The following is a 26,753-nucleotide window of genomic DNA, read 5'->3' on the forward strand; positions in this document are numbered from 1 at the left end:
TGCAAGACAAAATATTTTTTTTTCTAGTTAAGCTGGTGTGGTGTTCAAAAAGCAGGCAGTGTCAGTTGCAAGTGCGGCCAAATCATCGGTCAGAGCGGAGTATAATTTGATTTTTATTTTTATCAGCAGTGCTTAGAGAGAAGGCCCCTAGTTTAAAATGTAGTTACTTATGGCCCTCACTGTGTGTCAAGCGTGATTCAGTCTCACAAGAGCCAATGTGTTAAAGCACTGTAGAATCCATTTCTGGTCACAGTGTGACTCTGCTGCCTGTCATAGAAACAGAGAGCACTTCATTTTTTACGCACACAAGTTGGCCCCACTCTAGGAATGGTCAGTGTCAAGATCGAGGAACGGTGAATGCTGGAACCAGCAGATAAAGCTCTCTGCGCAGCTTCTGATAACAAGAGGTGGAGGCCTAAGTGGGAGGCTGCTGGCTGGAAGGCAGCATCTTCAGACCAACTAACAACTGTTGCTTGGGCACATGGACTGCAGTGCCATACCTTGTCTGACTCTGCCCTGGCCATTTTCCCCATCTTCAGACCAGGTCCAACATACTGCTAAACAAAATTCCACTGTATCTAGTATCATGGAGACTCAGACTTCTGTGGTAGCCTGGCTTGCTCTGTCACAGCCCTAATAGCTTTTATCCCGTCTTCAGGATCAGGCCAGTAAACAACAAACTGCCAAAAAAGACTCCACTGTAACCTGGCTTGAAAATGCACCTGGGGGGGGGGGGATCCCTCTGAACCTCTCTTATGACGGTCGGGCTCGCACATCACAGGGCACTCATTACAAAGTTTTGCACCCCACCACTTTCAAATGTTACCAATGCTCGAAAGGCCATATCTTCTCCAGGAGTGAAAGACAATTAGTCCAGACAGCTCAATGTAGGGATGTCGCACCTGAGCAATCCAAAATTACTCCCCAATGTACTTTTCCACTTTCCACCTCAATTAGGCCATAGAGCTCCTAGTCTTTTTAACCCTCAACCAGACTTGGTAGCAGAAAGAGCCCGTCACAGTCTGAACGTCCAACATGCCCTCATGTACTTCATTGACAATAGCAATCCCTTGCTCAAAACTTACCAATTGTTAGTAGCCTTTGAAAAACAACACAAATACCAGTCCTTCTCCAAAGCGGGCATTGCCAAGTGGAAGTGCTTCCAGTCTTTCGATCTTAAAATGTAGAGACGTCCTTGTTACCCTCAGGACACTCGCTACATGCAAAAAAAAGCTGCTACCATGGCCTTTAAGGAACATTCCAGTTATTGACATATACAAAGCAGCTAATATGTTAAATCCACACACTTTTACTCTGTATCATTGCGTGGATATCTTGGTCAGATAAGCAATGGTTGGCGAAACAATCTTCAGGACCTCATTTAAGACATTTACTTCATTCACACTCTAGCCACTGCCTGTAGGGTTGACTGATGGTTGGTTAGCACTGCTTTACCTTCTATGCAGAGCATGTGTAGCTACAGCAGCACATGGTATGAACAGAAAATATTCCTTAATCCAGTAAGCATCTATCTGAAAGAAACACGTTAGTGTTAGATTCCTTACCTTAGAATATCCCCAGGCGTCAGTCTGGATCCGGAAACTTTTGCGTAGCAGTACCCCTGCGCGTCGGTAGGCGTCGTCTGCAGGCGTCCCCTGCGGCTCCGCGTCCGTCGTCGGCGTCGTGCGCCGTGATGACGTCGCTGGAGTATATAGACGCCGCCTCCGCGCGCTGACGTCAGTTCTTCTTTTTTCCGCGCCAGTGGACGCAGATCTGAAGAGCAGTACTCCGGTCTTTGACCAAGTTTTTCGAATTGTTTATCACTTTGTGCCTGTTAGGATGCCTGGGTTCAAGCACTGTGATGACTGTGAGTGCACGATGTCGGTCACAGACCATCACCGCCTCTGTCTCCGGTGTCTGGGCCCCGACCACGACGTGGACTCCTGCGTCGACTGCCGGGCCCTCACCAATAAGGCTAGACGGGAGCGGTCCCGCAAGCTACTGGAGCTCCGGGTGTCGGCCCCACGTCGGGACCGGGAGCGGTCCCGGTCCGGCCGGAGGTCGAGAGAGCGTTCGAGGGAGCGCTCGCGGAGCCGCGCCGAGCGTTCCGGAAGTCGACACCACTCGTCAGGCTCATCAGGTAAGAAGCACAAGAAGTCGGGGCGTCGTCATCGTACCCCCGACTCCCCCCCCGACGCTCGCGCGATGCAGCCGGGGGTTCGGGTGACCCCAACCCCGCGGCTCCGCGAGAGTCGCCGGCGCGGCCTGCCCCATACCCTCAGGTCCCTGGGCACGGTGCGACGCCTGAGGAGATAGAGGCGTTCCTCATGGCCATGAGGGCCCTATCTCCTCCGGCGGGTTCCACGGCGCCTGCGGGCCCAGTGAACCCGTCCGGGGGCCCTAGCGGTTCAGCTGACCCTACCTCGACGCCGTCGGATGCTCCGACTCCGGCGCCGATCCCGGCGCCGCTAGGGCCTTCGGGGTCGACGCCGGATGGACGTCCATCCAACCCGGCGCCGATTCCATCGGGGTTGCCCCCGGCGCCGCCTCCGCGCGACGCCGGTTCCTCGGTGCCGGCTTTGGGCGGCACTGGGGCTCCGGTGGCGGATGCGGGCTCTGCAGTGGGACCTGAAGTTTCAGTGGGCCCAGCACCAGGGCAACTTGTCCGACCACGTCTTGATCTCAGAGGGCACTGCGAGACAACTGCAGTGGTGGCTTACGGACCGCGATTGGGTCAGGGGCAAGTCCCTCTCCCTTCCCCAACCGGAGCACGTTGTCGTGACGGACGCGTCCCTCCAGGGCTGGGGTGGCCACTTGGGAGAGGCAGAGATCAGAGGCATCTGGTCTCCGGCGGAGTCCCGGCTCCATATCAACCTGTTGGAGCTGCGGGCGATTCGTCTAGCACTGAAGGCATTCCTCCCCTTTGTCAACGGGAGTGTAGTGCAGGTGTTCACCGACAACACCACCGCCATGTGGTACTGCAACAAACAGGGCGGAGTGGGGTCGTGGACCCTTTGCCAGGAGGCTCTGCGCCTCTGGCAATGGCTGGAACGTCAGGGCGTGACTCTGACGGTTCAACACCTGGCAGGTTCTCTGAACGCCAGGGCGGACGAACTCAGCCGTCGGTGCTCAATGGATCACGAATGGCGTCTGAACTCGGACGTGGCGCAAGGCATCTTTCTGCAATGGGGAGAGCCTTGGTTAGATCTATTCGCCACAGAAGAGAACGCGCAATGTCATCAGTTCTGCGCGTTGGAGTTTCCAAGACGGCACTCGCACGGCGACGCCTTTCGGCGCGAGTGGAGTTGCGGTCTGTTATACGCCTTTCCGCCTATACCACTTCTGCCCAGAGTGCTGAAGAAGATCAGGCGCGACCGGGCCCAAGTTATCCTTGTGGCTCCGGACTCGGCTCGAAGATACTGGTATCCCGAGCTACTCAGCATGTCAGTCGGTCCCCCGATCCGCCTGCCCCTTCAGGAGGACCTTCTGTCGCAGCAGCAGGGGACGGTCCTCCACCCGAACCTGTCCAGTCTCCACCTCCATGCTTGGAGATTGAGCTTTCTGCTTATTTCAGAGACTCTGTCCCTCACCACCCCTTGTTGTAAATATTTTTGTCCACCCTAAGCGTGGAAGGGTATTCTCAGATGTGAGACCCTTGCTCATTGCACCATCAGGATTCAAGCAAACCGGGCCGAAGACGGCTGTAATGCCAGAAACCGGTCCCCGGGAGCTTGTTTCCTTCCCACTGTAAGAATTGGCTTTTGTAGTTTGGTTTGCCCTGTTCCCATCATGCACTGGGACAGGAACAGACTAATTTGCATACAGCCAGATTCTGAAACTGGGATGGTGCAGTGAGCTAAAAAACGGTGTTGGATCTAGCCCTGATCTCTTGACTGGGTGAGAGCTTCTGCTTAATTCAGAGACTCTGTCCCTCACCACCCCTTGTTGTAAATATGGAGATTGAGCGGCGGCAGTTGAGGCCATTTGACTTGCCTCCTGAAGTCTGTGATGTTATTCTGGCAGCCAGGCGTCCCTCCACTAAGTCGGTATATGCCTGTCGGTGGAACAGATTTGTGGCATGGTGCACAGCAAAGGCTGTGGATCCTCTTTCTGCCCCTCTTTCGGAGGTTCTTCTGTTTCTTCTTTCTCTTGCCCAGCAGGGCTCTGCTCTGGGCACTATCAAGGGCTACCTTTCCGCCCTTTCAGCCTTTTTGAGGCTTCCTGATCAGCCTTCTTTGTTCAAATCCCCAATTGTAACTCGGTTCTTGAAAGGCATCACTCACATGTTTCCACCTGTTCCGTTTGTGATGCCTCAGTGGGATTTGAACCTGGTTCTAACCTTTCTGATGTGTGCTCCCTTTGAGCCCCTTCATTCTTGCCCTCTCCGTCTCCTGACTTTAAAGACGGCTTTCCTGGTTGCCATCACCTCTGCCAGGAGAGTGAGTGAGCTCCAGGCTCTCTCTGTCCAACCTCCTTTCCTGTCCATTCATCCTGATAAGGTGGTTCTGAGGACTAGACCTTCTTTCCTGCCCAAGGTTGTTTCGGCCTTTCACATCGGGCAGTCCATCACCCTCCCTTCCTTCTTCCCGCCTCCGCATCCTTCAAAGGATGAAGAGCGGCTCCATCGTCTGGACCCAAAACGTGCGCTTTCATTTTACATGGATCGCACACGCCAGTTCCGGGTGGATGACCAACTGTTTGTTGGCTACGTGGGTGCGAAGAAGGGACGGGCGGTCTGTAAACGAACCATCTCTCGATGGGTCGTCCTCTGCATCAAAGCGTGCTACTCTTTGGCTCGGAAGGAGCCTCCTGTTGGGCTGAGGGCCCATTCCACTCGGGCCACGGCGGCTACCACTGCCCTGGGCCGGGGAGTCCCCTTGCAGGACATTTGCCAAGCGGCTACGTGGGCCTCGCTGCACACCTTTGCGAGGCACTACTGCCTGGACAGTCAAGTCCGGAGGGATGGCTTCTTTGGCCGTTCTGTCCTCCAGGACTTTCTGGTGTAGGAATGTATTGGTTCGCAGACCCACCACCGGGGTTGGTATTGCTGGGGTATGTATTCTAAGGTAAGGAATCTAACACTAACGTGTTTCTTTCAGATGAACAAGTTACTTACCTTCGGTAACAATATATCTGTAAGAAACATTAGTTAGTGTTAGATTCCTTACCGAACCCACCCATCCTCCCCGTTCTGCGAACTGATACCTAGGGTTAAGGACATCCCTTTCAGGGCCCTAGTTTTACATGGCACCAGTGTTGGTTCTCTCATGGCTCTGCGTCTCCTGGCGCGGAAAAGCTGTGTACAAAGAACTGACGTCAGCGCGCGGAGGCGGCGTCTATATACTCCAGCGACGTCATCACGGCGCACGACGCCGACGACGGACGCGGAGCCGCAGGGGACGCCTGCAGACGACGCCTACCGACGCGCAGGGGTACTGCTACGCAAAAGTTTCCGGATCAAGACTGACGCCTGGGGATATTCTAAGGTAAGGAATCTAACACTAACTAATGTTTCTTACAGATATATCGTTACCGAAGGTAAGTAACTTGTTCGTTCGTACCATGTAGTGCTTCCTTGAAGCAGGAGCCCTGTTCTACCCTTGGTTATGCTGAGGGCTCCTTCTCTAAAAGGGCATTGGCTCTTCAGCACAGTGGTGTGCATCTGTATGTGGAGTTGACAATTGTCAACTTAGTATAAAATAGAAGAAAAAAAAGTTGCATGGTTGTCCTTCATTTCAGGGAAAGTTTTCAAGAGCATATCATTATAGGAAGGATACCTTTTGCAAAGCACCAGTTCTCCAGGTAATTAACAGTTTTGCAGCGTGAATCTTTATGGATTCACTATGCTGTGCATTATTCCACGGTCTAGTGGTTGGGTTCGGAATCATAGTTTTTTCTTTCTTTTTTTTTTTATAGCCCAGGTGGGCGTCGACGTCCCACCTTTTGGTGTCCTTCCTGTAACGTCTGCACACTTCCTGCGGAAGCTCCCAACCTTGGGCGCCATCTTCGGATTATTTTTTCCACCGTTGGGTCTGGATCGATCCCGTGAGGGCTCCAGAATTTTGTAGAAAAGAAGCCAAAAGTCAGTTTTCTGACGAAGAGGATTGTGAAGACGACGAGAGACTACGCCATCGAAGGGGACGCCGAAGGAGAAGGAGAAGTTCGAGAACTTCGACTCCCGACGGAGAATGCGCGCTCAGGGGACCCCCTGAACGCAAGACATGGACAACACCCCGTTTAAATTCTGCCGTAACTGCCACCACAAGTACGCGCAGAAGAACCAGCACCCGGTTTGCAACCTCTGCCTACCTGTCGACCACGAGAGCAAGGACTGCAACGTCTGCTCCGCCTTCACGCCAAAGACTCTCTGGGTTAGAGAGCGCCAGCGAAGAGCTAACTTTAGCATGCAGGGCAAGGGCCAGCTACTGTCCCTTCGAGACCTGGGGCTCTCGACCGACGAGGCAGACAATATCGCCGGAGAAGACAACGACTACACGGTCGTAGAGACCGATAAGAAGACTCCTCAAAAGGTAGGAGACTTGACAGCCCATAAAGCCCCAAAAGACTCTCGACAGTCTGAACCCGACTCTCAAACACTAGGGCAAGCCCTCGATAGCACCGGCGCCGAAAGCTTCGGTGTACGCGGCTGCACCCAGGGCCAGCGGATCCTCCAAGAAGGACTCCCAGGTGCCGAAGACCGGCGAACAGCCAAGGTCGTCGAAAAGCGTCCCCGAAAGGGAACGTTAGACGCCGAAAGAAATGGACCCGAAGCCCGTCTCGGCGCCAAAGCCCATCTCTGCGCCGACGTATCCACCGAAGAGAACGCAGAACCATTTGACGCCGAACAGGCCGTCCAAATGTAGAAGAAGAAGAGACGGCTCGAGGCCGAGAACATCCTGCAGCGAAAGAGAATTTGACGAAAGGATGAAGAGCTTTGTAATTCAGTCGAAACCAAAGCCATTGGTCGTCGAGATAGACGAGGAAGAGGAATACAATGCCGAAAGAGCGTCGGAAACTCCAGAACCACTGGAAGATCCAGAAGAGGAAGCCCCCTACTACGAGGAGGAGGCAGATGACGACCAGAGGAGAATAGTCGGCTCGGCATCCTCGGAGACACAGGACCTAGACACCGAGAGTCCAGAGGAAGGCGTCGACACGTATCCGTCGAAGCCCTCGCCGCCTGATGACATTGGAATATACAATGCAGTCATCAGAAACGCAGCAACAGCCTTCGGGGTGAAACTCTACGAGGAAAAGCCTAAGGCGGATTTCCTCCTGGAAACACTGCTACCAACACAAACTAGGAGCCAGTATCCACCTATGCCTGAGAGCATCAAGGCACAGGGGAGAGAGGCTTTGAAGGAGCCTGCAACTTTCAAGTCCGTCACTCCCAGAATGGAGAAGAAGTACAAGCACTCCTCCAAGGACCCACCCTACATTCAGGGATCGGTCACTGCAGACTCCATCATTGCGTCGACCGCAAGGAAGAGGGCCAATGTACCAACTACTTCAGGGCCACCCCCAGACAAGGAAAGCAGAAGGATGGACCTGACGGGCAGAAAAAATGAGAGGAATGCCGCAATGCACTGGCGCATGGCGAATTCCAACGCTCTGCTGAACAGGCACCAGTACCAAATCCTGGGTGAGCTGGGCCAGTTACTTAAGCACCTCCCACAAGAATACCAACGGAGGGCTTCACCCCTTGTGGAGGAGGGGAAGAATGTCGCAAATTCTTGCCTCAAGACTGAACTGGATGGAGCGGACACGTCCAGCAGGCTAATGATGCTGGGCATCACGGAGAGAAGACCAGCCTGGCTCAAGATCTCAGGCTTCAAGCCGGAGGTGCAACATAACATTCTGAACACCCCGTTCAACGGAGAGACACTGTTTGGGGCACCAGTGGATGCCCCAAACTGAAAAAAGAGAACGAACCTGCAAGATCCATGGGGGCCTTGCAATTTAGAGGAGCAAGGAGGGGCACCCTGTCACGGAGACCTAACTGGAGAGGGGGAAACCATCCAGGCATTTCGCACCAGGCATTCCAGCAGTCCCACCAGGGCGACAACCAAACGCAACAAGGGCAACAGAAGCAACCCTGGCAATACAAGCAAAGGGGCCAGTCCTTTTCGCGGGAGGGCGAATGGACGTGGACAGAATAGAAGAGGGGGACAACACCCTGCCTCTAAGTGACTGTCGCGCAACAGGTGCACACCCATGCAAAAACTCCCAGGGTGGAGCACAGCTACAACAACAATGAGTTGCACGGACTAAACATCTGCGAGCATGTAACACCGGTTAGAGGAAGAATAAACCTTTATTTCCAGGAGTGGAAGAAAATAACCACAGACAAATGGATACTCAACATCATTCAGTTCGGGTACTGCATGGAGTTGGAAAGAACACCGCCAAACAAAAGACCAACAAGAAGGGTGCTGCCAAAGAAGGAGCTAGAACTACTTCAAAAGGAAGCAAAGGAACTCCTGCAAAAGGAGGCTATCGAACCAGTACCTTACAGAGAAAGGAACAGGGGAGTGTACTCAACTTACTTCCTGGTACCAAACGTGAACGAAACAATGAGACCCATCCTCGAGCGAAGGTTCCTAAACAAATACATAAAAACGTAAGTGTAGGAGAGTAGGGTCTGCAATCCTATGATCACCCAGATTTTTTGCTTTTGTTTCACTGGTTTACGACTTTCTCTGGCTGTGGGCCTGCCAATCAGACCCACAGCCTGGCTGTTCTCTTTCTAAATTACTTCATGTACCCTAGGTGCATCTACCAATTGGTACTGGGCCACCTTATCAGACCCTGTAACTCAGGGCATAGGTGTACCCAGGGCTACCAGGGGCTGCAGCATGTATTATGCCACCCCTGGCTGGCCTCCTAAATTTGACACAACTGGCTGCATGACAGCTGGGGCAAAGTCGTGTAATCACCCTTTGCTGTAGGTGTAGTATACCTATACCTAACCCTAAAATGGACACACAGATTCCTATCAGTCACTCCTATGGCAGGCCTTGACAATCCTGAAGGCAGAGTGCTTGGAATCGTGTGAGATGGTGCTCTGGCATGAGCTGAGCCTGTCTGCAGCTTGCGGAATCAAGTCCTAATAGCTGTTCCATGATATCGCATACCATATACTCTTAAGTGCATTATAATCCTCGCGGTTAAATGCTATCTTTGGTATTGCTTTATCAAAACATGTCGAGTAAGGTGTCATACGAATTGGAATACTAACCCCTCGCCAATCCTGGCGACGGGGTTAGCATTCCACCCTTCTAGAGGGACACGACATGTATGTAACTGTGAACCCCGGTTAAAGTTAACTAAAGCCTCAGCTCCACAAAATGGATGCTGCCACCACAGACACGAGTCTGACCCCCTGCAGCTGGGAGTCCTTCCAGCGAGGGGAGCCTGGACAAAGGGTTTCCTGTCAGGGGCGGTGCTAGCACCGTCCCAGACATGGTTTTGTGTATCCTGGGTAGGCAGGGCTTTACAGGAAGGTGACTGCTGAGTGGCACCCCGGTGCTCACTACGCATAGGCCGGTCTGAACCAGTTCCAGGGGCACACCAGCCCCTGGCCTGGGGAAGTCCAGCATGGCTGAGGGGTGTAACCACCCCCCACCTAGTCCCACCCATAGGCAGGACCTAGTCACCGGGTCAGCCCCCTTTTTTAGTATAAAGATGGGAGCGGGCCCCCTGTTAAAATTAGATCATCTTTGGAATCAAGATACCACTTTCTTCGAAAGGACTTCACGATTTCTTCTTCAAGATTCTCCCTTGTGGCTAAGGAGTAGTCACCCTGCATCCGCAGGCACCATCCTAAAGAACACTGCGGCCCGCTGCAAGTCCTTCATCACGAATCCGACGACCCAGCACGACGAGACCCGGCTTCCCTGGCACCTCTGACCTCTACTCACCTCTACAGCAAAGCTGAGAACCGTGAGTGCGACGAGACCTCAAGGGACCGACGATCGCCAAGACTGCACGACATCTTTATTGCAAGCCCACCGAGTCTTCCACTGGTGAGTGCTTTGGGGTCCGAGAAGCCCCAACCCTGCGCAGCTCCAGCACCCAAGATCAGCCTCCCTGCATCTCCACGATCGGCGTGGGGCCCTTCTGCTGTTTGCTGTGCACCGCGTTGTTTGGCTACTAGCCGGCTGGCTTGTGGCCTTCTGAACGACGCCCGACGACAACTCTTCTGCTGGTCTGGTTGCTCCAGGCTGGCCCTTGCTTCCTTCTTCAAGAGAGGCACCCCGGACCCTCCTGGTCCACTCCAGACGCCATTTTAGGTCCACCGCGTGGGCTTGAATTTGCCAAGGCTTTGTTGCCCAATCCTGGGTCCAGCGACGCCGACAGCTTCTATCTTCGTGGGACAGCTCGATCCTCCATCCTGGTCGCCGACAACGCCTCCTGGTCCGTGAGATCTTCGAGTCAAGCGTCACCCACTCACCTAGTCGAGGTGGCTACCATCCGGTGCCCTCCTGGTGCCCACTGACTACTGGCTAGTAGTCTCGAACTTGGTCCCCTCTGCTTTCAGGTGTCATCTATCTTCAAGATCCAGGCTTGGATCCGACTGAACTTTCTTCACTGGTCACCGGCCAGCATCTTTTCTTCCGGCTCCTGGTCCGTCTACGAGGATTCCCGACGTCTTTTCAGACCTATGCAGCTGCAGCCCCTGGGCTAGGTAACTTCGGCATTTCGGTGCCCCAGCATAGCCTCACTATCCAAGGGTCAGAATCTACTTTCGTTTTCTCCCTACCAGGTCGGGTTCGCCCGAGAACACTAACTTTCTAATTCCTAGCTACCATAGACTTTTGTCCCGCATCTCGCGTGAGAGTGCACACACTGCACCCGAGTCCCCTAGGCCTCCTAGAAGTAATCTAACGATTCCCTAGTCAAGTCCTAGCGATTCCAAAAGCTATTAGTACTGTACTTACCTGCTAGGAATTTCGCATTCCACTTTCAGAGTATATGGTTTTCCGTGCCCCTCGGGCATTTGTATATACTGTGCTAACTTAAGTATTTTTGTAAGAGTTTTGGTTTGTGCTTAGTACCCTGTCCTCATAAAGAGTACAGGGCTGTTGTGATCTTTAAATAAATAACTGTTTATTTTCATAACACTTGTGTGGTGTCCTTTCACTTGGTATTCAAGGGGTATATGTGTGGTAAACAGCTGGCTTAACGCGCCCTCTCGAGTCTTTAGCCTTAGACTGCTCGTATCCACGCTACTAGGATAGCTGGTCTATAAGGTTGACTTACAACCAATCATCAATAAGGGTTGCTGGACTGATACATAGTGTTCACTAGAATAGTGAGCACTGCATATCAGGCCACCTTCTCACATTGGTGAGCAGCGGTTGGGATTTGAGCTTGCTGTTGTTTTACCACACGTATCCTAAGAATATCTTGTTGAAAGATCACATAAGTACTGTTAGGTACACATAACTAAAGCTTAGAATACTCTGAGTTCTACTGAACCAGCTGTTGTAGCTCCTCAAGGCTTAGCACACCTTGGCTGCAACTCTTAGCAAGGGATCAGTAGGTAAACACATAGTGTAGGTAGGTGCATCACTTACACCACACTAGAAACAGTATGTCGGACAAAGGAGGAAACACTGAGGTTCCCCTTGTGTCAGTTGACCCTCCACAGGTCATCTCTTCAAGATATACTGCGCTTAGCTTCCATGAGTTACGACAAGTGTGTACCTCTAGGAAGATTAAGCAGGGGTCTAACCCCACAACTGCCTTTCTGATTGGTCTCTTAGAGACTCATGATGCAAGGAGGGCTGGTAACCCAGACCCTTCTAATTCAGATGGCAACATGCCCTCCTTACAGGGTCCCTTTGATGCCCAGGACCATCCTCTTCAGGAAGCAGATGATGCTGATGATGAGGATGATGATTTGGTATCAGGGGATGAGGCAGAAAAGGAACAGGTAGAAGTCAACAGACTAACCAGGTCCAACTTAAGCAGACATGAGATGGGCACTAGGGGACCCTTGGGGCCACTCTCAGGTCAGCTTAACATTGGGAATGGGCGAGATAGATCTCTATCAAGAGGCTCTATCAGATCCCTTCATACCAATGGCTCTCAACGTTCCTCTCAAAGGGGAATGACATCTCCCCAGAGGAGAATGTATGAAGCTAAGGAAAAGGCAGCCAACCTGAGGATTGAAAGGGAAGAACTTGCCCTGGCCAAAGAGAGGCTTGCCTTTGCTAGAGAGCAACAATTGAGTGGGACAGTCCCCACTGGTGGCAGCATTGTACCTAGCAATAGGGAAAGGAGTTTTGATACAAAACACCTTGGTAAGATAGTGCCCCCCTTTAAACAAGGGGATGACATCCACAAATGGATTACTGCTTTGGAGAGGGCCTGCACTGTGCAAGGTGTTCCCCCAAGTCAGTGGGCAGCTATCTTGTGGCTCTCCTTTGAGGGTAAAGGAAGAGACAAGCTCCTCACCACAAGGGTGGAGGATGCTAATGATTACCAAGTCTTGAAAAATGCACTGGTTGATGGGTTTGGCCTAACCACTGAGCAGTACAGGGTGCTGTTCAGGGATACCCAGAAAACTCAGTCTCAAGATTGGGCTGACTTTGTAGATTGTGCCACTAAGGCTTTTGAGGGCTGGTTGCTGGGCAGTAAGGTTACTGATTATAAAGGATTGTACAATTTGATGATGAGAGAGCAAATTTTAAACAATTGTCAGAACCAGTTGTTGCATCAGCATCTTGTTGACTCAGATCTGACCTCTCCCCAAGAATTGGGAAAGAAGGCAGACAGATGGGTTAGAACAAGAGTTAAACAGAACCAGGGCCAGAATCAAGGTGGTCAGAAGAAAGCAGACCAGAAGGGTAAAGATTCTAAGGGGGAACAAAATGACCAGAAGTCTTCGACAGGTCCCCAACAACCCAAAGAGGGTGGGGGTCAGGCTCCCCAAAAGAAGAAAGAAGGCCAATCTAAAAGGTGGTGCCAATACTGCAAAAGTAAAACTCACTGGTTTAGTGAGTGCACCAAGAAAGGAGGAGGGCAGACTCCTGCCACTGCAGCCCCTAAGGCACCTGTGCCCCCTAGTACAGCCAGCAGTGGTAGTGCACCTCCCAAGGGTTTAGTAGGGTTAACCCTGGGTTCTGAGGGGTGTGACAACTTAGTTGGTACACTCACTCAGGCTGTCCTTGTTTGTACAGGGGATGTGGATATGTCCCCTGACATAAGTCCCAATACTTTGGGCAAATACAGACAGACACCTTTTATTAATGGAAAAATGGCTCAGGCCTATAGGGACACTTGTGCCAGTGTCACAATGGTGACACCTAGCTTTGTGGACCCTGGACAGATCATGCCAGGTACAGAATTCCTGGTGACCAATGCAAGCAATGTCACTACCAATCATAGTATGGCAATTGTAGCTTTCTCCTGGGGAGGGGTAACTGGCCAAAAGAAGGTTGTAGTTAGTTCAGACCTCCCAGTGGATTGTTTGTTGGGCAATGATTTGGAGTCATCACAATGGTCAGAAGTGGAGCAGAGGACTCATCTGGAAATGTTAGGTTTGCCAGCACATGTGTTTGCTGTGACTAGGTCACAGGCCAGAAGATGCCCCACTGAACAGGTGCTGGATCCTGGAACAATGGACCAGACACCTTCCAAGAAAAAGAGCAGTAGGGTTAAGGCTGTGCCTTCCCCCTTGCCCCAGGTTGTGGATCAAGTCTCAGAGGAGGCTGACCTGCAGGAATTGAGGGAAACTGAGCCTAGAGAGTTTGAACTTGATCAAGTTGAATTCTTGGGTTCAGGGGGACCCTCAAGGGAAGACCTGGGGAAGGACCAGTTAGGCTGCCCTTCTCTTGAACCCCTCAGACAGCAGGCTGCTGCTGAGGCTGCTGGGAACGCCACAGGTACCCACAAGGTATACTGGGAAGATGGACTCCTGTACACTGAGTCAAGAGACCCCAAGCCTGGCATGACCAGGAGGCTGGTTGTACCCTTGTCTCAGAGAGGTTTCCTACTTACCTTGGCCCATGAGATTCCCTTAGCAGGACACTTAGGCCAGACAAAGACTTGGGACAGGCTTGTCTCACACTTTCACTGGCCTCACATGAATGAGGATACCAAGGAGTTTTGTCGCTCCTGTGTCACTTGCCAAGCCAGTGGTAAGTCAGGTGGCACAACAAAGGCCCCCCTTATACCAATGCCTGTGGTGGGGGTGCCCTTTGAAAGAGTGGGGATTGACATTGTTGGTCCAATGGAACCCCAGACAGCATCAGGGCACAAGTTTATACTGGTGGTAGTGGATCATGCCACCAGGTATCCTGAAGCTATTCCACTTAGGACCACCACAGCCCCTGTGGTGGCAAGGGCCCTAGTTGGAGTGTTCTCCAGAGTGGGCTTCCCTAAGGAGGTTGTCTCTGACAGAGGTGCAAACTTCATGTCAAGCTATTTAACTGCTATGTGGAAGGAGTGTGGTGTCAATTACAAATTCACTACACCCTATCACCCACAATGCAATGGGCTTGTTGAAAGGTTCAACAGGACCCTAAAAGGGATGATTCATGGACTACCTGAAACACTCAGGCGTAGATGGGATGTCCTGATGCCCTGCCTTCTGTTTGCTTACAGAGAGGTCCCACAAAAGGGGGTTGGCTACAGCCCTTTTGAACTTTTGTATGGGCATCCTGTGAGAGGCCCCTTGTGTTTGGTGAAGGAAGGATGGGAGAGACCTCTCAAAAAGCCTGCAACCAACATAATGGACTATGTACTTGGTCTCCGCTCCAGGATGGCTGAGTATATGGAGAAGGCATCAGAAAACCTTAAGGCCAGTCAAGAACTTCAAAAAGCTTGGCATGACCAAAAGGCTGTCCTGACTGTTTATCAGCCTGGACAGAAGGTGTGGGTGTTGGAGCCAGTGGCCCCAGCAGCACTCAAAGACAAATGGTCTGGGCCCCACACAATTCTTGAGCAAAAGGGAGAGGTCACCTACCTGGTGGACCTTGGAACTCCCAGGAGTCCCCACAGGGTACTCCATGTCAACAGGCTCAAAGCATATGTCGACAGGAAGGACATGAGCTTGCTCATGGCCATAGATGAGGGACAGGAGGAAGAGAGTGACCCTCTCCCAGACCTGCTCACTCAGAATCCTGATGATGGGTCAGTAGATGGTGTTGTCTTTTGTGGCAGCCTCTCTGAACATCAGCAGAAAGACTGTAAACAGGTTCTTCAGTCTTTCAGACATATGTTCTCTCTGACACCCAGTCAGACCAATTGGTGTACCCATGAGGTTGACACTGGTGACAGCCTGCCAGTCAAGAGTAAAATCTACAGGCAGCCTGATCATGTTAGAGACTGCATAAAAACTGAAGTGCAGAAAATGTTGGAATTGGGAGTCATTGAACCCTCAGATAGCCCTTGGGCTAGTCCAGTAGTTCTAGTGCCAAAGCCTCACACCCAAGATGGTAAGAGAGAGATGAGGTTTTGCGTAGACTACAGGGGTCTCAATGCAGTCACTAAGACTGATGCCCATCCAATACCAAGGGCAGATGAACTTATAGATAGATTGGCTTCTGCCAACTACTTAAGTACATTTGACTTAACAGCTGGGTATTGGCAGATCAGGCTAGCTGAGGATGCCAAACCCAAAACAGCATTTTCAACCCCTGGTGGGCATTATCAATTTGTGGTAATGCCCTTTGGTCTGAAAAATGCACCTGCCACCTTCCAAAGGTTGGTGAATCAAGTCCTTACTGGGCTGGATGACTACTGTGCAGCATATCTAGATGATATTGCTGTCTTTAGCTCCACCTGGGAGGATCACCTGGTCCACCTGAGGAAAGTGTTAGAGGCTCTGCAAGCAGCAGGCCTCACTATCAAGGCCACCAAGTGCCAGATAGGGCAGACACAGGTTGTATACCTGGGCCACCTTGTAGGTGGAGGCCAGGTTCAGCCACTGGAGAGCAAAATACAGTCAATCAGGGACTGGGCTCCTCCAACCACCCAGACTCAGGTTCGAGCTTTCTTGGGCCTGACTGGATACTACAGAAAATTTGTCAGGAACTATGGTTCCATTGTGACACCATTAAATGAACTGACAAGTAAGAAAATGCCAAAAAAGGTTCAGTGGACAGCAGGCTGTCAAAAAGCATTCGATGACCTAAAGCAGGCCATGTGCACAGCACCTATCCTTAAGAGTCCAGACTACTCCAAACCATTCATTGTCCAAACAGATGCTTCTGAGTTGGGTGTGGGAGCTGTTCTTTCTCAACTGAATTTTGATGGTCAGGATCAGCCCATTGCTTTTATAAGCAGAAGGCTGACCCCCAGAGAGAAGAATTGGTCAGCTATTGAGAGGGAGGCCTTTGCTGTGGTTTGGGCCCTGAAGAAGCTGAGGCCATACTTGTTTGGCACTCACTTCAAGATTCAGACCGACCATAAGCCCCTCTTGTGGCTAAATCAGATGAAGGGTGAAAACCCCAAACTGCTTAGGTGGTCCATTTCCCTACAGGGGATGGACTTTACAGTGGAACATAGACCTGGTACTGATCATGGCAATGCCGATGGGCTCTCCAGGTATTTCCACTTAGAACAAGAAGACTCACCTGGTCAAGGTTAGCTTATTGTCCCAAAGTTTGGGGGGGGGTCATGTAGGAGAGTAGGGTCTGCAATCCTATGATCACCCAGATTTTTTGCTTTTGTTTCACTGGTTTACGACTTTCTCTGGCTGTGGGCCTGCCAATCAGACCCACAGCCTGGCTGTTCTCTTTCTAAATTACTTCATGTACCCTAGGTGCATCTACCAATTGGTACTGGGCCACCTTATCAGACCCTGTAACTCAGGGCATAGGTGTACCCAGGGCTACCAGGGGCTGCAGCATGTATTATGCCACCCCTGGCTGGCCTCCTAAATTTGACACAACTGGCTGCATGACAGCTGGGGCAAAGTCGTGTAATCACCCTTTGCTGTAGGTGTAGTATACCTATACCTAACCCTAAAATGGACACACAGATTCCTATCAGTCACTCCTATGGCAGGCCTTGACAATCCTGAAGGCAGAGTGCTTGGAATCGTGTGAGATGGTGCTCTGGCATGAGCTGAGCCTGTCTGCAGCTTGCGGAATCAAGTCCTAATAGCTGTTCCATGATATCGCATACCATATACTCTTAAGTGCATTATAATCCTCGCGGTTAAATGCTATCTTTGGTATTGCTTTATCAAAACATGTCGAGTAAGGTGTCATACGAATTGGAATACTAACCCCTCGCCAATCCTGGCGACGGGGTTAGCATTCCACCCTTCTAGAGGGACACGACATGTATGTAACTGTGAACCCCGGTTAAAGTTAACTAAAGCCTCAGCTCCACAAAATGGATGCTGCCACCACAGACACGAGTCTGACCCCCTGCAGCTGGGAGTCCTTCCAGCGAGGGGAGCCTGGACAAAGGGTTTCCTGTCAGGGGCGGTGCTAGCACCGTCCCAGACATGGTTTTGTGTATCCTGGGTAGGCAGGGCTTTACAGGAAGGTGACTGCTGAGTGGCACCCCGGTGCTCACTACGCATAGGCCGGTCTGAACCAGTTCCAGGGGCACACCAGCCCCTGGCCTGGGGAAGTCCAGCATGGCTGAGGGGTGTAACCACCCCCCACCTAGTCCCACCCATAGGCAGGACCTAGTCACCGGGTCAGCCCCCTTTTTTAGTATAAAGATGGGAGCGGGCCCCCTGTTAAAATTAGATCATCTTTGGAATCAAGATACCACTTTCTTCGAAAGGACTTCACGATTTCTTCTTCAAGATTCTCCCTTGTGGCTAAGGAGTAGTCACCCTGCATCCGCAGGCACCATCCTAAAGAACACTGCGGCCCGCTGCAAGTCCTTCATCACGAATCCGACGACCCAGCACGACGAGACCCGGCTTCCCTGGCACCTCTGACCTCTACTCACCTCTACAGCAAAGCTGAGAACCGTGAGTGCGACGAGACCTCAAGGGACCGACGATCGCCAAGACTGCACGACATCTTTATTGCAAGCCCACCGAGTCTTCCACTGGTGAGTGCTTTGGGGTCCGAGAAGCCCCAACCCTGCGCAGCTCCAGCACCCAAGATCAGCCTCCCTGCATCTCCACGATCGGCGTGGGGCCCTTCTGCTGTTTGCTGTGCACCGCGTTGTTTGGCTACTAGCCGGCTGGCTTGTGGCCTTCTGAACGACGCCCGACGACAACTCTTCTGCTGGTCTGGTTGCTCCAGGCTGGCCCTTGCTTCCTTCTTCAAGAGAGGCACCCCGGACCCTCCTGGTCCACTCCAGACGCCATTTTAGGTCCACCGCGTGGGCTTGAATTTGCCAAGGCTTTGTTGCCCAATCCTGGGTCCAGCGACGCCGACAGCTTCTATCTTCGTGGGACAGCTCGATCCTCCATCCTGGTCGCCGACAACGCCTCCTGGTCCGTGAGATCTTCGAGTCAAGCGTCACCCACTCACCTAGTCGAGGTGGCTACCATCCGGTGCCCTCCTGGTGCCCACTGACTACTGGCTAGTAGTCTCGAACTTGGTCCCCTCTGCTTTCAGGTGTCATCTATCTTCAAGATCCAGGCTTGGATCCGACTGAACTTTCTTCACTGGTCACCGGCCAGCATCTTTTCTTCCGGCTCCTGGTCCGTCTACGAGGATTCCCGACGTCTTTTCAGACCTATGCAGCTGCAGCCCCTGGGCTAGGTAACTTCGGCATTTCGGTGCCCCAGCATAGCCTCACTATCCAAGGGTCAGAATCTACTTTCGTTTTCTCCCTACCAGGTCGGGTTCGCCCGAGAACACTAACTTTCTAATTCCTAGCTACCATAGACTTTTGTCCCGCATCTCGCGTGAGAGTGCACACACTGCACCCGAGTCCCCTAGGCCTCCTAGAAGTAATCTAACGATTCCCTAGTCAAGTCCTAGCGATTCCAAAAGCTATTAGTACTGTACTTACCTGCTAGGAATTTCGCATTCCACTTTCAGAGTATATGGTTTTCCGTGCCCCTCGGGCATTTGTATATACTGTGCTAACTTAAGTATTTTTGTAAGAGTTTTGGTTTGTGCTTAGTACCCTGTCCTCATAAAGAGTACAGGGCTGTTGTGATCTTTAAATAAATAACTGTTTATTTTCATAACACTTGTGTGGTGTCCTTTCACTTGGTATTCAAGGGGTATATGTGTGGTAAACAGCTGGCTTAACGCGCCCTCTCGAGTCTTTAGCCTTAGACTGCTCGTATCCACGCTACTAGGATAGCTGGTCTATAAGGTTGACTTACAACCAATCATCAATAAGGGTTGCTGGACTGATACATAGTGTTCACTAGAATAGTGAGCACTGCATATCAGGCCACCTTCTCACAGTAAGCATTCAAGATGACCTCCCTGCAAGAGGTACTTCGTCCGATACAAAACTGAGACTTCATGGTCACCATAGACCTCAAGGATGCCTACCTCCACATCCCAATGAACAGGGGGCACAAGCATCTGCTGAGATTTACCATCAACAAAGATACGAGCAGTCTAAGGCTAAAGACTCGAGAGGGCGTGTTAAGCCAGCTGTTATACCACATATACCCCTTGAACACCAAGTGAAAGGACACCACACAAGTGTTATGAAAATAAACAGTTATTTATTAAAGATCACAACAGCCCTGTACTCTTTATGAGGACAGGGTACTAAGCACAAACCAAAACTCTTACAAAAATACTTAAGTTAGCACAGTATATACAAATGCCCGAGGGGCACGGAAAACCATACACTTGAAAAGTGGAATGCAAAATTACTAGCAGGTAAGTACAGTACTAATAGGCTTTGGAATCGCTAGGACTTGACTATAGAATCGTTAGATTACTTCTAGGAGACCCAGGGGACTCGGGTGCAGTGTGTGCACTCTCACGCGAGATGCGGGACAAAGTCTATGGTAGCTAGAATTTGCAAGGTTAGTGTTCTCGGGCGAACCCGACCTGGTAGGGAGAAAACGAAAGTAGATTCTGACCCTTGGATAGTGAGGCTATGCTGGGGCACCGAAATGCCGAAGTTACCTAGCCCAGGGGCTGCAGCTGCATAGGACTCAAAAGACGTCGGGAATCCTCGTTGACGGACCAGGAGCCTGGAAGAAAGAAGTTGCTGGCAGGCGACCAGTGGAGAAAGTTCGGTGGATCCAAGCCTGGATCGATGGAAGATGACACCTTAAAGCAGAGGGGACCAAGTTCGAGACTACTAGCCAGTAGTCAGTGGGCACCAGGAGGGCACCGGATGGTAGCCACCTCGACAAGGCGTGTGGGTGACGCTGTGCTCAGAGATCACACGGACCAGGAGGCGTTGGCGGCGACCAGGAAGGAGGATCGAGCTGTCCCACGAAGATAGAAGCTGTCGGCGTCGCTGGACCCAGGATTGGGCAACAAAGCCTTGGCAAATTCAAGCCCACGCGGTGGACCTAAAATGGCGTCTGGAGTGGACCAGGAGGGTCCGGGGTTGCCTCTCTTTAAGAAGGAAGCAAGGGCCAGTCTGGAGCAACCAGACCAGCAGCAGTGATGTCGTCGGGCGTCGTTCAGAAGGCCACAAGCCAGCCGGCTAGTAGCCAAACAACGCGGTGCACAGCAAACAGCAGAAGGGCCCCACGCAGATCGTGGAGATGCAGGGAGGCTGATCTTGGGTGCTGGAGCTGTGCAGGGTCGGGGCTTCTCGGACCCCAAAGCACTCACCCGTGGAGGACACGGTGGGCTTGCAGTAAAGATGTCGTGCAGTCTTGGCGATCGTCGGTCCCTCGAGGTCTCGTCGCACTCACGGTTCTCAGCTTGGCTGTAGAGGTGAGTAGAGGTCAGAGGTGCCAGGGAAGCCGGGTCTCGTCGAGCTGGGTCGTCGGATTCGTGATGAAGGACTTGCAGCAGACCGCAGTGTTCTTCAGGATGGTGCCTGCGGATGCAGGGTGACTACTCCTTAGCCACAAGGGAGAATCTTGAGGAAGAAATCTTGAAGTCCTTTCGCAGAAAGTCGTGTCTTGATTCCAAAGATGATCTAATTTGAACAGGGGGCCCGCTCCTATCTTTATACTAAAAAAGGGGGCTGACCCGGTGACTAGGTCCTGCCTATGGGTGGGACTAGGATGGGGGTGGTTACACCCCTCTGCCATGCCGGACTTTCCCCAGGCCAGGGGCTGGTGTGCCCCTGGAACTGGTTCTGACCGGCCTATGCGTAGTGAGCACCGGGGTGCCACTCAGCAGTCACCTTCCTGTAAAGCCCTGCCTACCCAGGATACACAAAACCATGTCTGGGACGGTGCTAGCACCGCCCCGGACAGGAAACCCTTTGTCCAGGCCTCCCTCGCTGGAAGGACTCCCAGCAGCAGGAGGTCAGACTCGTGTCTGTGGTGGCAGCATCCATTTTGTGGAGCTGAGGCTTCAGTTAACTTTAACCGGGGTTCACAGTTACATACATGTCGTGTCCCTCTAGAAGGGTGGAATGCTAACCCCGTCGCCAGAATTGGCGAGGGGTTAGTATTCCAATTCGTATGACACCTTACTCGACATGTTTTGATAAAGCAATACCAAAGTTAGCATTTAACCGCGAGGATTATAATGCACTTAAGAGTATATGGTATGCGATATCATGGAACAGCTATTAGGACTTGGTTCCGCAAGCTGCAGACAGGCTCAGCTCATGCCAGAGCACCATCTCACACGATTCCAAGCACTCTGCCTTCAGGATTGTTAAGGCCTGCCATAGGAGTGACTGATAGGAATCTGTGTGTCCATTTTAGGGTTAGATATAGGTATACTATATCTACAGCAAAGGGTGATTACACGACTTTGCCCCAGCTGTCAAGCAGCCAGTTGTGTCAAATTTAGGAGGCCAGCCAGGGGTGGCATAATACATGCTGCAGCCCCTGGCAGCCCTGGGTACACCCATGCCCTGAGTTACAGGGTCTGATAGGGTGGCCCAGTACCAATTGGAAATGCACCTAGGGTACATGGAATCCATTTTACAGAGAGAGCAGTAGGCCTGGGGTCCTGATTGGCAGGGCCCCAGGTCGACTATGTCAAAAACCAGCTAAAACACAGGGCAAAAAGTTGGGGGCAACCATAGTCAGGATGTACCTTCCTACATGTACTACGAGAGGCAAGAAGGCCCTACGAGAGGCAAGAAGGCCCAGCACATGAAGGTGCTATGTGGCAAAATGGAAGAGGTTCATACTATGGTACAGAAAGAAAAAGCTACACAAAAAGATGACAAAGGAATCAACGGTGCTTAAATACCTCACACACCTGCTCGAAGCAAAATTGAGCTCATCCTCGCTAAGAGTACACTTGGCAGCGATAGTCGCTTACACAAGAGGAGAAACAGGCAAGAGCTTCTTTACATCACTGATAGTAAAGAGATTCATGGAAGGGGCAAAGAGGATCACACCCCCAAAAGGTTGCCACCACCAGCATGGAACCTTAATTTAGTACTAACGGAACTCATGAAAGCGCCTTTTGAACCAATTCATAAGGCCTCCCTACAAATGCTAACTATGAAAACAGCATTCTTAGTGGCAATCACCTCGCTGCGCAGGGTGAGCGATCTACAAGCGCTAACGCTACAAGAACCCTACATCCGAATTCACAATGATGGGGTGGTGATGAGAACAGACCCACAATTAATGCCAAAGGTGATGCCAGGGTTCCACATCAACCAGACGATACAAATTCCAAGTTTCTTCCAGAAACCAGCAACAAGCACAGAAAGGGCACTGCACACTCTGGACGCCAGAAGGTCAGTCATGCACTACATAGAAAGAACTGAGGAACACAGGAAAACAAAACAGTTCTTTGTGTCCTTCGCAAACAGTTTCATTGGAAAACCAGTAACTAAGGGAACCATTGCACGATGGATTGCGCAAACCATACAATTCTGCCACATGCAGGCAGGGCAGGAACTAGTAGAGGGGCCACGGGCCCACTCCACCAGGAAAAAGGGAGCTACTATAGCCTTCCTGGCTAACACACCCATTCCAGACAAATGCCTGGCGGCAACATGTGCTTCAGTGCACACCTTCACAAAGCACTACTGTGTGGATATACAAATGAACAAGGAAGCACAAGTAGGACAGAAAGTGCTTCAACATATATTCAACAGCCAACGCTCATCTTCCACCCAGCCGCCACAAAGGTCACAAACCGCTACAAAGTCTATGCACAGCATAGTGAATCCAGAAAGATTCACGCTGCAAAACGAAAAGTTTCTTACCTGTCGGTGTAGTTTTGCAGCTTGAAGATCTTTCTGGATTCACTAGCGAACCCACCCACCTCCGCCAGAAAGATGAGGCTGGAGAAACAGGTGGTTAAAACAAGGACAATGCTGGAACAGTCTACTTAAAAGTCAAAGTGGGTAAATTACTTACTTGAACATTGCCATGGATTCGGAAACCGAACACAAACGAGAAAAAAATAATCCGAAGATGACGCCCACGGGTGGGAGCTTCCGCAGGAAGCGTGCCGACGTCACACAAAGGACACCAAAAGGTGGGACGTCGACGCCCACCTGGGCGACAAAAAAAAGAAAAGACTACGATTCCGGACCCAACCACTAGACCGCTGAATAATGCACAGCATAGTGAATCCAGAAAGATCCTCAAGCTGGAAAACTACACCGATAGGTAAGAAACTATTCGTTTTTTTCTTATTCTCAAAACAATTGCATTTATATTCCTAAAACAAAACAAGTCCAGTCATTATCCAGTCATGGGCAAGCAATTTATAATTGAATCTGTTCCATTTTAGATCAAGGCTGACTGAGCAGTACATGTACTCTAAAACCCATGATTGATCTGAAATGTCTAACAAAAATACATTTGATAATTCCAGTAGATATGTGTTTCAGTCCTCTCTAAGGCGAGATGGAAAGTTGTAAGAGTGGCTGCTCATAGTTCAGATCTCCCTCCACTTTTGCCCATGTATCAAGTCCCTAATTGAGCACTGAAATTAGGGGCAATGTAGTTATTCTAATTCAGTGCAATTAATATCAATGTACTAGAGATTGAGTGACACATTTGTATTTAGGCGAGCTGCCTTCTTATTGAGATAATCCCCAGTATGTATAGCTAGCCTACTGCCATAGCTATTTGAAACAACTATAGCCAACCCACATGTATGAGAATTGTCTGGATGTTTGAAGTTATCTTGACTTAGTTGTGTTAAACTATTAATTTGAAATTTCATTTGAAAGAAAGCGGTTTGCTTAAACCATTTATAAACCTTGAACAGGCTACTGCGCAAACTCTTACTGTCTGTTAACTTCAACTGTGTTTAGGTTTCACTTGATGAAGATGACCCCAGACTTCATTTAAGGAACATGTCCAAACAAAGCACTGATGATGTGATTGTAATGGCAACACTGAGATTATTGAGGTTGTTGGTAAAGCATGCTGGAGAACTGCGGCAGTATTTGGAACAAGGACTAGAAACTACACCTACTGCACCTTGGAGAGGTATAGTCATTTATAAAAGTGAAAAGTTCTGCACTTGATCTATTGATACATTTACGCCCTATCATATCTACTGCTGTAATTGTGATGCATTAATTTGCTGTCTAAAATTGCTGATGCCGGATGTATTGGTAATCTGGAATGTAGAATTGCAAGGGTATTTAAAACTATCTCATTCCAGCCCACTTGTTGGGTGAGGAAAATGTGTTTGCACATCTTTCCAAATGGCACTCTGAGAATTTTTTCTGGGGCAAATACCTACCAGTTTACAATACCTAATTGGACTTTAACTCCCGTTGTTCCAACCTAATCTGTGAGAGCCCAATTGCAAGTTGGGAATTTGACTATAAATGAGTCCATTTAATCTCTCTGTAATTTTTCATTTTTGATAAAAGCAATCTTGAATGATGATTGAAAAAAATGTATACAGCCAAAGTGCATGACCTTGTTGTTGAAATGAGTAAATACTTTGGCGACTTGTACATTTTAGTAGAAGAAAGGTGTAAATGTTATTAGTGTGCTCTTAAAGTCGAGCTGCTCCTGTACAATGTCCTTTGTGCACAGATGTTTCTTATTCAGGACTGGTGATAAATTGATTAGCTCTCATGTCTGAAGGGAACAGCATTTGAAAGAAAACAATCTTAACAAGATAGAAAAGAAATACCATATCTTCATGAGCTTCCCAGTAGTTCATTATTTCAGCACTTTGGCTGAAATGATGTTCTTGAGTCAAAGAACATTTACTTTCCTTCCACTTTGAGTGCGGCTAGTATCTTGATTTGAAGGCTGACTGCATTATCTTTTCCACTGAAGGTGGATTCATAACCCCATATTGGTTACAGGAGGGAAAAGAGTGGAACTGCTTACTTGTTTTTTATGATATGTTACTTATTTGGAGTAGTTCTCCTCCATGCTAAGGTGATGGATATTGCTGAAGCCCTAAAAAAACACTCTTCATATGATAGTTTCTGAAACCAGTCGAGCAATATTCCACCCAGGCAGGCAGAAGTGAGGCCTGGGAATGCGCGCCCCCTTCTCAGGATGCCAAGGCCCCCCTGGGGGTCACGCCCCACAGTTTGAAGACCTCTGCCTTACACCATGTCTCTGGTTTTCTCAGCGAGCCTGGTTTGGAAGACTGTTTCTGCTGACAACCACACAGATCCGGTTAGACACTTGGCAGCAAGTTACAAGTCCAGCTCCACTATTTTTCTCTACCCAATATATTCCATAGTTAATATCCCTGACACCCCAGGTATTCACAACCCTGATTCAAAAGCTGGAACGACAAAAATATCCGTTGTGGGCGAGTTATACTTGGACTCTGACCTATGGCAGCGGGAAGAGATTCAGAAACTGTATTGGCTGAACAGGACAGAAGGCTTCAGACTCACACAACTCCTGCATTGGGCTGGCTTTAGTGAAGTCAAAGGTAAAGCTAGTTTCCAAAGGACTGCCATGGAGATCATCTTCCACAAATGGCTTTGAAGAAAGGGGATCACATGGCTACAAATGATACTATTAGACTTAGGCCCAAAGCTAAAGACAACTACATGGCCCTGTGGGAGAGGGATCTGGGTCAAGGGATCGGGGAAGAGGCCTAGGCAGAATATAGCGGAGGGCTTTTAAGTCGTCCATATGAACCTAATGTAGGAGGCTGGCTTAGTATATGATGCACACTTTAAGTGATGCACCTTTTACTAATCCAGACAACCCTTATGGTGATTTAAGTGGTCTCTAATAACCTTTGAAAGCCCTCAAAGTCGTAGCTGTGGAGAGCAGCCTTCAGGCTTATATTGAATGAGTGTAAAGCAACTTGTTTATTGCACACGCTATCACTAACACATTGGTATATCTCCTACCCGGAGATATCAATACAATATACAAGAAAAATTTGCAATAATCCGGTATGTAGCACAAATATACACTCGTCTCAAGGAGGAGACCAAACCATATATTAAAAAAGTGGAATGCGAACGGCAACATAGAATGGGATTTGGACCAGAGGAGCCGGGGGCACAAGAAACAACCCAAGGTAAGTACCCAGAGAACCCCGGAAGCTGTGTGCAGAGTTGTGAGAAGTTGGCCTGATATATGATGTCTCCAATTCTGGGGGCACCTTGTATCAGTCCAAACAATCCCTTATGGTGTCTGGTTGTAAGTCAACCTTATAGACAAGCTATCCTAAGGGTAGCATAGACCAAGCAGCCTTAAAGGCTTAACTCAAGAGGTTGTGTTAAGCGAGCTGTTTTACCAATCACAATCCTGTAATATCAAATGAAAGGACACCACACAAGTT

At 50.2% G+C, this 26,753-nt stretch overlaps 1 protein-coding gene across 1 annotated transcript in view; it reads left to right on the forward strand.

Moving 5' to 3' along the window:
• SMG1 (SMG1 nonsense mediated mRNA decay associated PI3K related kinase) overlaps positions 1-26,753 on the forward strand; it is a 1,828,328-nt gene that overhangs the window by 952,574 nt on the left and 849,001 nt on the right. Inside the window, exon 35 of the mRNA XM_086940872.1 lies at positions 24,283-24,460. Within this exon, the coding sequence (XP_086796998.1) occupies positions 24,283-24,460 (178 nt within the window). The remainder of the gene's footprint in view (positions 1-24,282; positions 24,461-26,753) is intronic.

This window comes from Lissotriton vulgaris, chromosome 10 (genome assembly GCF_964263255.1).
Source record: "Lissotriton vulgaris chromosome 10, aLisVul1.2, whole genome shotgun sequence".
In the NCBI taxonomy this organism is placed as follows: Eukaryota; Metazoa; Chordata; class Amphibia; order Caudata; family Salamandridae; genus Lissotriton; species Lissotriton vulgaris.